This window comes from Neltuma alba, unplaced genomic scaffold, assembly GCF_004799145.2.
Source record: "Neltuma alba isolate B1F8T4 unplaced genomic scaffold, ASM479914v2 tig00011574_pilon, whole genome shotgun sequence".
NCBI lineage: Eukaryota > Viridiplantae > Streptophyta > Magnoliopsida > Fabales > Fabaceae > Neltuma > Neltuma alba.
In genome coordinates, this window is record NW_021636228.1 from 526,748 (window position 1) to 541,977 (window position 15,230).

Consider the following 15,230-nt stretch of genomic DNA (forward strand, 5'->3'; position numbering starts at 1 on the left):
TCTCCCTCCCACTTCTTTTTTTTCAATAATTTAATTGTTCTCTCATACTCTCTCTCCTTATTAATAGGGGCATTGTTGGAAAAAACATATACTTTTTACACATTAATTGTCCTCAACTAATTTTAACTGTTTTTTTTATCAACGTGATTTGGTTATTTGTCTCTTATAATAAAGAACGGAGGAGTATAATAGTCCAAAACAAAATGAAGCGATGAAACGCAGGGTTTCATGCGTTCCATGCCCCTCCTTTTCCCTCCCCGCAGTTTCGAGCACGGCAGCGCGCGAACGGAGAAGCCAAGAGAAATCTGCAAGAAAAAGGAGGGAAAGTCGATAAGAGAATAAAGAGATTGAGACAGAGGGGGAAGGAGAGGAAGTAAAAATCGGGACGCAGGAGAAGAAGATCGAAAAGGTGAAAAAGGAGAGGGATAGATAACGAAATAGAATGAGGGGAACAAAAATAGTGACGAAATCGTAGAAAATCGAAGGAGAGGAAGGATTGTGAAAATCTGAAATCCTGGTTCGCGAAGCTTGCCGTTGCCTTCGTGAAAGGGTCCGTGAATGGGCGATCCCTGTGCCTGAAAAGGTCAGTTTATCTACGCTTCCTAGAGTACTTTTACAAAATCGTGAATTGCTGAGGGTACTGGGAATTGGCCTGAATTTTTTTCTCTTGCCCTCTTGGTATTGTTTCTTCGCCTTCCTGAAGTCTTAATTGTTAATAATAGTTGAATTCTCATGCCGGTGGGGGCTCTTATGGTATTGGTCCTCTCGTTGTGTGGCATTCTGATTCTTATATAATCAAGAGGTTGCAAAACCTAAATAATGAAAGGACGAGTACTGATGAGCTCTACTGTGCGGCTTTGTTGACTGGACCTGTATTGTGAAAGTGTTCGACCAGTTCTTCATTGTTCACAATATTTGGATTAAAAATATCATTTTCGTCACTGTGCTCGATATTCATGTTCATCGAGAGACTCTCGAGGTTAGAACACTAAACCATACGAACTTCCTAATCTCTCACCTCCTATACTCTTTTTAGCCTCTATCTTGGTTATACGCATAACTTTCGCGACTTTGGATCTGAATCTTGCTAAAGAAAACCTCACGATAAGTTCTGCCTTTCAAACATACGGGTGCCTTGTTTAAACCATGGAAGCCGACATATAATCCATCATAATTGGCCTTAATTCCAGGGATAATTGTGTTCTATGGTCGCGCTCTTCTTATTTACTTTCATTTCCCTTTTATTATTTTTATTTTTTGAGGTTGTGAAGCAACCACTGCGTCTCTTGTTATTTACATCTTGTGATTGTTATGCACTGTATTTGAACAATTTTTGTGGTGGGATATTATGTTTTTGCATGCATGCTATTCATTTTTTTACCGATATAAGTGATTGGTATTGCGTTAACGGGTGATGTACAACACTTGATGAACTCTTTTAGGTGATGGTTCTTTATTAATTAAGGAAGAGTGAGAGAAGGGATTGTTGTTCGTTCATCTGGAAATTGCTATGAGAATTTACTGTTATGTGTATTTAATCTGAAACCTAGCTAAGCTGTTAAACTTAGTTACTGAGGAAGAAACATTTCCTAACATACTAAGGAATAATATGACCTATCCTAACACCTAATGTTACTCTTTCTATTTATTATTTAAACCTCCTCAGCCTGTGTTTACCATAACTTCTTACCAAGCTGGCCATTAGTAAAAGTCCCATCTACAGTACCATTGCTATTATAACACATGAAAATCTAATGGGATCATTAAGCTATAAGAAGATGGCCCCAATTTTAATGTCAAGGCTTTCTGATATTATAAATGGTTCAAACCAGTTCTTCGTATTTGTCCCTAATGTTTTGTCCATTAAGTCATCTACAATGTTCATTTCATAATGGATAGTTGAAAATTGAAAAGAATTGCGATAGGGTTGCCTTTTGGTTTAAAAGGACCGGTGTGAAAAAGAGGTATTTAAGTATATTTCCACTGAGAAATTTAAATGGAGTCCCACTTTAATATGCTTGGGAAAGTGTAGATTATGTGAATACATAAAATATTTGAAAGCAAAGGTTGAAAGTTTTAAGTTCAGCATACATGAAAGATAAAAATAACTTGATAGATCGACACAATGAAGGCTTGCAAATCTCCTATTCATAGAATTCTTTTTTCCACAGAAGTAGTATAAATAATGGGCAAAAGCCAATACGACCTTATGAAGACTCATGTAGGATAAAGACGTGTATAACAGTAATTGTCCAATTTGCCTATTTGTTTTACTGTATTTTTTTGTTTTCTCCAGATAGTGAGCAGACAATTCTGTCCAAATGGTTGACCATCGTAATGGGAATACCCAACCTTCCAATGGAAAGGCCAGTTCAGCAGGAAGTGCTTATTCTATTGACCTAAATACATTTCAATTGCGGTTGAAATCATTTTATTCTCATTGGGATGAACACAAAACCAGTCTGTGGGGTTCTTCAGATGCAATTGCAATAGCATGTCCTCCACCTTCAGATGATCTCCGATACTTGAAATCTACTGCTCTGAATTTATGGCTTCTCGGTTTTGAGTTCCCAGATACAATTATGGTCTTCATGAAGAAGGAGATTCACTTCTTTTGCAGCCAAAAGAAGGCATCCATTCTTGAGGCCATAAAGAAACCTTCCAAAGAGGCTGTTGGTGCAGACATTGTTATGCATATCAAGGCAAAAGATGATAATGGGGTTGCTCAAATGGATGCCATATTGCATGCCATCCGTGCTCATTCAAAGGTAGATGGTTCTGATGGTCCTACTGTTGGATACATATCAAGAGAAGCTCCTGAAGGGAAGCTCCTAGAAACATGGGTTGATAGACTGAAAAATGCAAATTTTCAACTTGTTGACGTGGCCAATGGGTTATCTAGTTTGTTTGCTGTCAAGAATAATGAGGAGCTAACGTCAGTTAAGAGAGCAGCATACCTGACAACAAGTGCGATGAAAAACTTTGTTGTTCCAAAGCTTGAGAATGTAATTGATGATGAGAAGAAAATTTCTCATTCCACATTGATGGAGGAGACTGAGAAAGTTAAAGTTATATGGAACCTTCAAAAGTCAATTGTAAACTTAAGGCAGAGAATGTTGATATTTGTTATCCCCCAATTTTTCAGAGTGGTGGTGAGTTTGATCTCAGACCCAGTGCTGTCAGCAATGATGAGTTACTTCACTATGATTCTGCTAGTGTTATCATATGTGCCATTGGAGCTCGGTATAAAAGCTACTGCTCAAACATAGCTAGGACCTTCTTGATTGACGCAGAGCCCCTTCAGAGTAAGGCTTATGAGGTTCTTCTGAAGGCGCATGAAGCTGCCATTGGTTCCTTGAAGCCGGGGAACAAGATGAGTGCTGCATACCTGGCTGCGCTTTCTGTTGTAGAAAAGGATGCTCCTGAGTTGGTTTCAAATTTGACAAAATCTGCTGGAACAGGTATTGGCATAGAGTTTCGTGAGTCAGGTTTGAATCTTAATGCTAAAAATGAGCAGATAGTAAAAGAAGGCATGGTCTTCAATGTTACACTTGGATTTCAGAACTTGCAGAGTGAAAGCAGTAAGTCGAAGAGCCAGAACTTCTCTATGCTTCTAGCTGACACAGTCATAATCAACAAAGATAAGACAGAAGTTCTTACTTCTCTGAGCTCTAAAGCTCTTAAGGATGTGGCCTATTCATTTAATGAGGAGGAGGAAGAAGAAGAAGAGTCACCGGCCAAAAAGGCCAAGGCCAATGGCACTGAGGCTGCCATCTCTAAAACCGCACTAAGGTCAGACAATCATGAGGCATCAAAGGAGGAGCTCCGGAGGCAGCATCAGGCAGAACTTGCGCAGAGAAAAATGAAGAAACTGCAAGGCGGCTTGCTGGAGGAGGAGGTGAGACAGGAGACAACCGTACTTCTGTGAGGACTTCAACTGACCTGGTTGCCTACAAGAACATAAATGACCTGCCACCTCCCAAGGATATGATGATTCAGATTGATCAGAAGCATGAGGCAGTTCTTTTGCCTATAAATGGAAGCATGGTGCCTTTTCATGTGGCTTTCATACGAACTGTTTCCAGCCAGCAGGACACCAATCGGAACTGCTACATCAGAATTATTTTTAATGTTCCTGGGACCCCATTCAGTTCTCATGATGCAAACTCAATGAAGTTCCCAGGTTCAATATATTTGAAGGAGGCTTCATTCCGTTCCAAGAATCCAAGGCACATAAGTGAGTTGGTGCAGTCCATTAAAACACTTAGGCGACAAGTTGTGGCTAGGGAATCTGAGAGAGCTGAGAGGGCAACTTTGGTTACTCAGGAGAAACTGCAACTTGCCAATAATAGATTTAAACCAATTCGGCTGCCTGACCTTTCGATTCGGCCTCCTTTTGGTGGGCGTGGCAGGAAGATACCTGGTACACTTGAGGCTCACGTCAATGGATTCCGTTACTCAACCACTAGGCAAAGTGAACGTGTAGACATAATGTTTGCCAACATTAAGCATGCATTTTTTCAGCCAGCAGAAAATGAAATGATTACACTCCTGCATTTCCATTTGCACAACCATATTATGGTAGGAAACAAGAAAACCAAAGATGTGCAGTTTTATGTTGAAGTGATGGAGATGGTCCAGAATGTAGGCAGTGGAAAGAGATCTGCCTATGACCCTGATGAGCTTGAAGAAGAACACGGGAGAGAGAAAGGAAGAACAAAATCAATGTGGAATTTCAGAGCTTTGTCAACCGGGTCAATGATCTCTGGGGACAGCCACAATTTAGAGGGCTTGACTTGGAATTTGATCAGCCTTTGAGAGAACTTGGCTTTACTGGGGTCCCTCATAAGTCCTCTGTCTTTATTGTTCCTACTTCCGCCTGTCTTGTCGAACTGATTGAAACACCGTTCCTTGTTGTCACCCTAAGTGAGATTGAGATTGTGAATTTAGAGAGAGTTGGTCTTGGGCAGAAGAACTTTGACATGACAATAGTGTTAAGGACTTCAAGCGGGATGTCCTCAGGATTGATTCCGTTCCTTCCACTTCACTTGATGGCATCAAGGAATGGCTTGACACAACGGACATTAAGTATTACGAGAGCAGGCTAAATCTGAATTGGCGCCAGATACTCAAGACAATCACCGATGACCCACAGAGCTTTATAGAAGGAGGGGGTTGGGAGTTTTTGAATTTGGAAGCTACTGATTCAGAATCAGAAAATTCAGAGGAGTCAGACAAAGGTTATGAGCCATCGGATGTTGAACCTGAGTCTGATTCGGAAGATGATGATTCTGATAGTGAATCTCTAGTGGAGTCAGAAGATGAGGAGGAGGAGGATTCTGAGGCGGACTCGGAAGAAGAGAAGGGAAAGACATGGGAGGAGTTGGAGAGAGAAGCCAGCAATGCGGATAGGGAGAAAGGGGATGAGTCTGACAGCGGAGAGGAGAGGAAAAGAAGGAAGATGAAAGCGTTTAGGAAGTCACGAGCTGGTCTAAGTAGTAGCATGCCAAAGAGAACCAAGCTAAGGTAGGCTGTAATATTTTATGCTTTGTTTCTGGCCAGTTTTGTAGTTTAGTGCAGTTGCAACCACGCCATTACTGCCTTATGCAGTGCTCAAGCTTGGAGTTGCTATATCTCTGTAACTTAGGCTTTCCCTTCCATTATAAATATCTGTAGGCATTTGGTGGGATCCTTGAAATGCAACTTTGTTGATTAAAATTGTTACTTGGCTTCATATTTTAACAATCGTGTTTCTTCTATGGTTTTCCGCGTCATAGTCAGCTCTTGTGATTGTGTGATTCTTGTTTAGCAACAATGCTGGACGGATCACCCGGGCTTAGTGCCCCCACTACGAGATAAAAATTTGACATTAACATATTAAACACTAGTATTTTAAAGGAAAATATGCTTCATGACCCCCTCTAAACGTTTTTGCACTCCCTTTGATTTTTCAGAAATTCAAACGCACCCTCAAAAGTATATTTCTTTTGCACATGTTGAAAATAAATTTATGAAATAAACAAAATATGCTTCTCCGGTATTCAAACTTCTCAAAAAGACTAATAAAATTAGTGAGATCCTTTAGAGGAAAAAAAAAAAGAATATAATTGCTGAAAATTCTCATAACAAGTGAGCAACATGCGAATATAATTCTTGCCTAAGGTATAACAACAAATCTGTGGTGCCTGCTTATGAGATCTTTTATTATATTCCTCTCATGAGATCCCATAATGATTTTATTTACATATGAAATTTTGGTATTTATTTTCTTAAAGGAAGTCTTCAATAGCATGTTAGATTATTTGATATTATAATAATTTCATATATATATAATTATGTATTATTTTTTAGTATTACTAAATCTCAACATTATGAAAAATATTAATATTCATGATGCGTCTCATTTTTCATATTCTATGAAAAGCACGAGGTTCACTTAACTTGCACGTAAATATGTGATTTGAATGAGTATGTTAAACATCAAGATCTCAAGAAACACAAAAGAGAACAAGCTTGTCTCATTGCCAAATCTCAACTTCCTGATTTATGCGTATCTTATCTTTTGGCAACTTTTGTACCTTGTTGTAGAAAGAATCTGCTTTGGTCATTCATGAAAAATTGTAACCAACATTTTAGCATTCCCATATGAAAGCCATAATCCAAGCGCTCAACTTTTTAAACAGTTGGAATTATACACAAAGGACCCCCCGGGGGGGGGGGGAGTTCGGCATTAGGAGTGCAGATCAAGCAAAGTATAAACTAGCCGATCAAACCTTGAGGGATTATTACCTAATTCCCTTTTACGAAGAAAAGAAAATTACCCCAAATTTCACTTTGGCCACTAAACTTCAGAATAATATTATAAGAGGCTACTCATATCTTTAGATTAATAATGTAAAAATATGGATAGTCATTATTAATTGTGCTGCTCAAGAACATCACAATCAATGGCGGCCGAAAAAAAAAAATACGCAAAAAAAACAATGGAGAATGGACCCTACCTGAGACAAGAAGAAACTTGAGGAAGAAAGCACGCTCCAAATTGCCAATCATATTTATGTATTTTATTTCCCCACTTTAACACTTCATCATCCCCACTAGGCCCATTCAATTCACCCCTTATGCTCAACATCTAATCATTCCCCAATTTCAAACAAAGCATCACTCTAAATTCAAACCTATGGCAGCCAGCTTTTGCACTTTGGTTATGAAGTCTTGCGCTGCTCATTTTGGACCAAACGTCCTTGACAAAGTTTGCCCACTATATCCCATTAATATAACACTTCCTTCTTTCCACCCTTTTTGTCCTAATAAATATAAAAATTAATAAGGTGTTTGCCTTCAAAATGTCAGATCAAATCTCTTATAATTCAATTCATTGCATATGTTAAGAAGTTTTCATAATTAACTTTTCTAGACTTAATTAATTTTTTTTCCCTCACCAAACTACTCTGACTTCTCTCCAAATTAAATTTGAATATTAACGTAAACTATCATGTTAAAGAAAATTCTGTTCTGAATCGGCAAATCCAATGCTTCCGAAACTGATTGAAAGTCTCAATTTCGGGGGGAAGAATTCCAACAAACGCCTTTTCATGCTAATACCCAAAACACAATATACGACGTATATTACTGTAATTGAAATTTTAGGATAATGAAGCGTGTTATAATAATAATAATGTAAAATGTACAGGCAGAGCAACCTCAAGAAAAACAAAAACGCTATCGGGTCGCCGGTAAGCCCGCCGGCGGTGACAGATAAACCTGACTCTGCACTACCGTTTTATCCATCTTGAATCCGGGAACAACCGTGAAACTCACCCGAAGCTCGCCGGCACCACCGGAGCCACCACCGGCTTCTTCACTCCCTGACTCTGAAACTGATTCCGATTCGGCGACATTAACACATTCCATGTACACCTCAGAGAATCTACTGTTCTTCTTCACCTGAAAGATGCTCACTTCATCATCAAACGACAATGCCAGAAAATGTAGGTCCCAGACACGCTTCGCCATCTCAGCGAACGAGGTGAAGAAAGCAGAATCTGGGAACCCCCCAGAGTTCACTTGCTTCCTCTGGTTCAAATTCCCAAACAAGGAACACTCCATCTTGGCGTGAACAAGTTGAAAGTACTTGGATTTTAAGAATTTCGCGAATGACGATGTTGGATTGTGGGTTAGATACTGTTTCGGATTCAAAGATTTGAGCTTTTTGAATTTCTCAAAGTAGAGGTTTTGGTTTTGCTTGTGGGGTTTTCTCTCACTGGGCTCATTCGGGACAGTAAAGTTTTGGAAATTGAAACCTTCGAAAATTGTTAAACATACGAATGATTCAAATGCAAAGTATATGTGACTCGGTTTGGCAAATACTGCATGTGGGTGAATGAATTTCGCGGCTGCTTGAAGATCCCAATGAGCAGATTCCATTTCTCTGATCATCAACTTCACGAAGCTCTTAATCGCTCTCAAGGTATGCTCAAGAAACTGAACAAAATGAGTCGGATTTAACTTGGAAAGTTGAAGATTATCACTAAACTTCGGGCTAATATTATCAGAGGCTACTCATCTCTTTAGATTAATAATGTAAATATCGATAGTCATTATTAATTGTGCTGCTCAAGAACATCACAATCAATGGCGGCCGAAGAAAAATATGAAAAAACAATGGAGAATGGACCCTACCTGAGACAAGAAGAAAACTTGAGAAAGAAAGCACGCTCCAATTGCCAATCATATTTATGTATTTTATTTTTCCCCACTTTAACACTTCATCATCCCCACTAGGCCCATTCAATTCACCCCTTATGCTCAACATCTAATCATTCCCCAATTTCAAACAAAGCATCACTCTAAATTCAAACCTATGGCAGCCAGCTTTTGCACTTTGGTTATGAAGTCTTGCGCTGCTCATTTTGGACCAAACGTCCTCGACAAAGTTTGCCCACTATATCCCATTAATATAACACTTCCTTCTTTCCCCCTTTTGTCCTAATAAATATAAAAATAATAAGGTGTTTGCCTTCAAAATGTCAGATCAAATCTCTTATAATTCAATTCATTGCATATGTTAAGAAGTTTTCATAATTAACTTTTCTAGACTTAATTAATTTTTTTTCCCTCACCAAACTACTCTGACTTCTCTCCAAATTAAATTTGAATATTAACGTAAACTATCATGTTAAAGAAAATTCTGTTCCGAATCAGCAAATCCAATGCTTCCGAAACTGATTGAAAGTCTCAATTTCAGGGGGGAAGAATTCCAACAAACGCCTTTTCATGCTAATACCCAAAACACAATATACGACGTATATTACTATAATTGAAATTTTAGGATAATGAAGCGTGTTATAATAATAATAATGTAAAATGTACAGGCAGAGCAACCTCAAGAAAAACAAAAACGCTATCGGGTCGCCGGTAAGCCCGCCGGCGGTGACAGATAAACCTGACTCTGTACCACCGTTTTATCCATCTTGAATCCGGGAACAATCGTGAAACTCACCCGAAGCTCACCGGCACCACCGGAGCCAGCACCGGCTTCTTCACTGCCTGACTCTGAAACTGATTCCGATTCGGCGACATTAACACATTCCATGTACACCTCAGAGAATCTACTGTTCTTCTTCACCTGAAAGATGCTCACTTCATCATCAAACGACAATGCCAGAAAATGTAGGTCCCAGACACGCTTCGCCATCTCAGCGAACGAAGTGAAGAAAGCAGAATCTGGGAACCCCCCAGAGTTCACTTGCTTCCTCTGGTTCAAATTCCCAAACAAGGAACACTCCATCTTGGCGTGAACAAGTTGAAAGTACTTGGATTTTAAGAATTTCGCGAATGACGATGTTGGATTGTGGGTTAGATACTGTTTCGGATTCAAAGATTTGAGCTTTTTGAATTTCTCAAAGTAGAGGTTTTGGTTTTGCTTGTGGGGTTTTCTCTCACTGGGCTCATTCGGGACAGTAAAGTTTTGGAAATTGAAACCTTCGAAAATTGTTAAACATACGAATGATTCAAATGCAAAGTATATGTGACTCGGTTTGGCAAATACTGCATGTGGGTGAATGAATTTCACGGCTGCTTGAAGATCCCAATGAGCAGATTCCATTTCTCTGATCATCAACTTCACGAAGCTCTTAATCGCTCTCAAGGTATGCTCAAGAAACTGAACAAAATGAGTCGGATTTAACTTGGAAAGTTGAAGATTATCGAACATTGAGAATGGCCCGCTTGAACTTAACCTCTTTTCAAGCGATTTATTGAAGCTGATACACTCATCAAGCTGCTTCTTAAGCGAAGAACTCTCAGATTCTTTGAGTTCAACTTCTGATTCGAGCTTCTTGATGGTGAGTTCATAGGTCTTCATCAAGCTCTGCTGTTCCTGAATCTCAGCGAGCATAAGAGTCACCTGAGGCGAAAGATCAAGCTCTTTCTTCACAAACTTCCTCTTCAGCTCCGAAATAGCTCTGAGCTCATCAACCACAGCCTGATCAGCTGCTTGAATGGCTTCATTATTGTAGGGTTTCTGAGCCATTTGAAGCTCTGCATAAGAAGCTTTAATGGCGGTAACACCAGCAAAGAGCCTGGCAATGAGAGCCTCCATGATTGCTCTGATTCGAGCTTTGTCACGTTCGTGTTTGGCATTAGAATGATGGGATTTAATGGCGAAGGGCTGTGAGGAAAGCAAGCAGAGGCCATTACTGGAGGAGGAAGAAGAAATGATCTTCGCAGCACCTCGGAAGCTGATGACCTTGTGGAATGTCTTGGCTAATTTGTTGCTGCGATTGTTGATGGCGGATTTGGGTTTAATGGTTTCCATTGGCAAAGAGAATTAGAGGTTTGTTTGAAGCATAAGAATTTGATCAGAGTAAAATGCAGGAAAATCCCAAGCTACTGGAAACAAAACAGTATCATTATGATTATTATGGCGGAAAAAGCAGACACAAATGTTTGACTATAACACTACCAAAGTGGACCTTACCATAGACAGCTTTTGCTATGAGATAACATAACATACAATTATCAAATTAAAGTTGGCTTATTGTTTATTACACCCTACCCTTAACGGTTTATTTTTCTAAGGAAAACAATTTTTTATTGAATATGTTAATTTGACCAAAGATACTAAGTAGTGCATGCTTAGACTAATTTATTTTAGGAAAAATTGGTAAAAAAATCCCTGGTTGAAAATTTAATTGATAAAAAAAATCTAAATTTGAGCAAGTACAACTATGATCCGTTAGTGCAACATATCTTCCGTCGTGTGCACACAATGGAAAATATATTGTACTCACGGGTCATACTTGTATGTGTTCAAATTCAAGTTCTTTTAGCCAATTAAATTTTCAAACAGAAATTTTTTATCAATTTTCCCTTTATTTTAAATAATTTTATATTATATGATATAAATAATTAAATATGTGAAGAGAATTTTACTTTATAAAACTTAAAAAATATTTTTTAAGTTAAGGCAAACAGATGCTAAGAGAGGTTAGTATAATTATTTTGAAATTTACATATTAATTAAATGAATTTGTAATGCTACATAAAATTTGAATAATAAACCTATATAACAACTTATAAATAATCTCAGTTCCGATTATTTGTTATATTTGACATCAACAATTAATGGTAAAAAAATAATAATAAAAGGCGGGGAATCAAACAAACAGGGGCAGAGTCCACAAAGCGCGGGAAAGGGAAAGATTGGATGGTTGAGATTTCTGGGGAGGATATGACAAGTGCTTGTGGCATAAGTCTTCCGGATCTTTTTACTTTTTTGGTAGGAGTCTGCCGGATCTGCCCTAAGATGTTGTTTGTCTCTGTCTTTGTTCCGCTCTTTGATAATAATAAATAATAATAAAGGTAAAGATGCCACCAGACCAAATAAAAAATACTCATCCAGTCGTAATTATAAAATTTTTATATTAGTATATATAAGGGTTTTATATTTAAAATGATAAATATAATAATACTTGAAAGATCATGAAAAGTTGGTTAAAAATATCTTATTAGAAAATGAATGAGTCATAAGCAACTCAAGCTTATCAGATTTAAATTTTTTAGATTTCATCTAAAAAGTCTTGATTTAATTTTTTATTTTTATTTTTTTAGAAATATTATTTTAATGGATATAAGATCTAAAATAAAAATAATATCTTAATTATCATGTTTTAAAAATAATTTTTATTCAAAATTAACTAATTAAAAAATTTGAAATCTAAAACTCCCTATCAAATTTAAATGAATCGGTTTCCATGTAACATATCTTTAGTTGTGATATCTAAATATTTTTTATTTTGCATATAATTAATGATGGGTTGCATATAATTAAAAAAAAAAAAAAGTTATTGCATCTAGGCCATTAAACAAGTTGCAGATATCCTCGCACCATTAAAAGGAAGCATGCTTCTTCCGCATGTCAGGCCACAGTAGATACCTAGCTATAATTAATACAAGTCTACATAAAATCCAAGTTCAATAAATATTTATATGTAAAACATATAAGTGAACAGACATTTTTATTTTTATTTTCTAGACTTATAGCAATGATGTGAAATATATTTAATTTTATTTGTGGGGATTCTGCTGTCCATGGAAAATCTGTGTATGGAGTTTTTCAAGAAGGCGCATACCGCAGAAAGTGTTGAAAACCATCTTCAACTTTTGTCCTTCCGTTCACATTACACCCATTTCATTTATCCCTGTGGGTGTGGAGTTTGAAATGGTATTTACTTTCATAACCAATATCAATATGATATAAATCCAAGAGAAGAAGATAAATAAATACTTCCAAAATGCAAAAATTCCAAATCCGAAAGAAAAAGTAGAGAAAAAGAGAAGAGAATCAGAGAGATGAAAATATTGGAATATTTCTCATTTCATTCAAAATATTGAACACATAATACATATTCTCTATTTATAGGCACAGTTTTATAATTTTAACAGAATCTATAGATTACATAATAATAATAGATAATTATAAGATATAGAGATAATAAAGATATTGAAAATGATAAAAGATAATAGAAGATATATGAATACAAGATATTCACGGTATTGAATACAAAGATATTATATTCATAACACAAATTAGTTTTTTTTAGACCAAAATGAAATTTCAAAATTGGAGCAAAATGGCCTTAGTGCTTCTTAATTTTTTTTTTAAAAAAAAAAGATGCTCCACTACCAAGAGCCATTGCAGCTAGCAGCCCGGCAATTTTTGGCAAAGTGGCTAACTGCGATTTAATCATAACATCTTTTACAATAATATCACAAATAATTTAGGTAAGTTCAATAGCAAGTGAGTGGCTATAATACATCAGTCATTAAGAATATTGATAATAAGTGATTGCTACAGAATTTACATAAACTTGTGATAGATATAACTATTGACAACAACATATAAGCAATTACTCTAGCCTTTGCCAAGCATTGTTCGTCTACGTCGGAGCTCCGACCAATTGGTGGTGGCTTCTAGCCTCCTCGAAACCTCTCCTCTTCCCTCCTCTTCTTTTTTTAATTGTTATATTAACATATTTTAACAGTTTAGATTTTAATTTTTTTATAAACTATTTATAAAAAAATTTGAAAAACCTTTACTGCACTCGCAAATCATTAGAATTAAATTTTAATATAGTTTGTAATTTGTTTTTTTATATTTTAATATTTTAATATTTTAATAATAGTTTTAAAAAGATTTAAATTTGAACCGTTAAAATGTTAATTTAATGGTTAAAAAAGGAAGATGATGAAAAAAGAAGAAGAGAGATTTCGAACCGGCTTCTAGCAACCAGCAAAAGTGGGATTTTTTTTTAAATGGGTTAAGGTACATCTAATGTTTTAAATTATTTCGTGATCTATCTAATATCCTAAAATATTTTTTAGACGCGCTTATCACTTGAAATATTTTTTTTTTGTCTTGGTGTTAAATGTACCAAAAAATATTGCAGCATGCTGGCACCTAATTAAAATAAATACTTGGACATAAAGGACTTTTTTTTTTTTTTACCAGCGACATAAAGGACTAATTTAAACATAGGAAAAAGAGATTGCGTATAAAAGAAGTTGATCAGTTATACAAAGAAAAAGATGTCGTGTCAGAAAAGATGAATTGAGTTACACAAAAAAAAAAATAAATTACACAAAATCTTTAAACATCTTTTGTCAATTAATTTCTGAATGAGAAATTTATCTCCAATTTTCTTTAACATAAATCGCCTTTATTTTCACATAGAACACAATGCGGGGTGTCAAAGCCTTTTTCCCCCAGTCCTTATCTGTGTTGGCCTTAACTTCAATCTCAATCCCCGTGAAGTCATTTGAACTCTCAGGAAGAGGCAAAGATATAAGAGGACAAAGGGAAGTTCAGAGCCGTCAAACAAGTATTTTATGATAAGTTGTTTGATCAAAATGTTCATATACTGTAAAGTCTTTGCAGGTGAGTGACATTAATCCTTCTTTATAAATAGGAAGGTGCAGGTTTGATTCCGCATATAACCTTACAATATTAGTACACCAGGAAGAAAAAAGTATTCATATGATGTACTATTCCAAACTCATTCAGGTCCAACAATTATGCTTGTATTAATGACAAAAAATAACTTGTAATTTATGAATCTATGATTGATGAGAAGGCTTAATGGGATAGGATGGGACCAAGGTCGGCAATTGGCGCGAAAACATCAGAAAAAGACGCAGCCGAAAGGATGATTGTGACTCAAACATGACTCCCCATTAAGTCATCAACTTCACTCATGTCTGGCTCCACATAGTCTCTTCACCACTTCTATTCTTTATGGTTTATACATGCACACAATTTATGTCAATTTTTGACAATTTTTTGGTCAAATGCTAGGTATATAAAAATAAGTAGTCCATTTATATCTGTTCAAGTGCTTATATTTGCTTTGAGCAAGTTATATAACGTTGTGTTTTCTCCCAACAACATCATTGTGCTTTCAAAACAAATCATTGTGTCAAAAGAATAACTACCTTCAGTCTTAATTATAAAATCTCATTTGTAGATCGCTAACGATAACTTATAATTAAGACCAGAGGTAGTATCTTTTATATATATAACTAATCTTTATTAATTTTCCATGTCTACACTCTTGGTCATATAAAAATTTCAATCTTTTTTATATTCATTTTTAACATTTGCCTCTGTGTGCATCTGTCAGAAATTGAGAATTTTTACACTATTTCCAAATTTCATGGGTGAAATTGCA

At 36.4% G+C, this 15,230-nt stretch overlaps 1 protein-coding gene and 1 pseudogene across 3 annotated transcripts; one reads left to right on the forward strand and one right to left on the reverse strand.

Annotated features, from left to right (window-relative positions):
* The first annotated feature begins 590 nt into the window (after positions 1-590).
* Positions 591-5,764, forward strand: LOC114715113 (FACT complex subunit SPT16-like; annotated as a pseudogene).
* A 1,901-nt stretch (positions 5,765-7,665) lies between these two features.
* On the reverse strand, positions 7,666-10,852 carry LOC114715118 (protein GRAVITROPIC IN THE LIGHT 1-like). 3 transcript variants are annotated; one of them, XM_028899908.1, is made up of 2 exons: positions 10,205-10,852; positions 7,666-8,523 (listed from the first exon to the last, which is right to left on the reverse strand). In XM_028899908.1, exons 1-2 carry the CDS (start codon positions 10,817-10,819, stop codon positions 7,723-7,725), a joined length of 1,416 nt encoding a protein of 471 aa, XP_028755741.1. In that variant the 5' UTR covers positions 10,820-10,852; the 3' UTR covers positions 7,666-7,722. The 3 variants fall into 3 exon arrangements, with proteins under 3 accessions (XP_028755741.1, XP_028755742.1, XP_028755744.1); XM_028899909.1 differs by having other exon boundaries at positions 7,666-8,504; positions 10,186-10,852; XM_028899911.1 differs by lacking the exon at positions 7,666-8,523 and having other exon boundaries at positions 9,214-10,852.
* Between the last annotated feature and the right edge of the window lie 4,378 nt (positions 10,853-15,230).

Excerpts from the sequence above, each read along its gene's own strand:
- LOC114715118 (XM_028899908.1), bottom strand. The coding sequence starts at position 10,819 with ATGGAAACCATTAAACCCAAATCCGCCATCAACAATCGCAGCAACAAA. Across the intron at positions 8,524-10,204 it reads CATTCTCAATGTTCGATAAT|CTTCAACTTTCCAAGTTAAA; the intron begins CTTCAACTTTCC and ends TTTAGTGATAAT.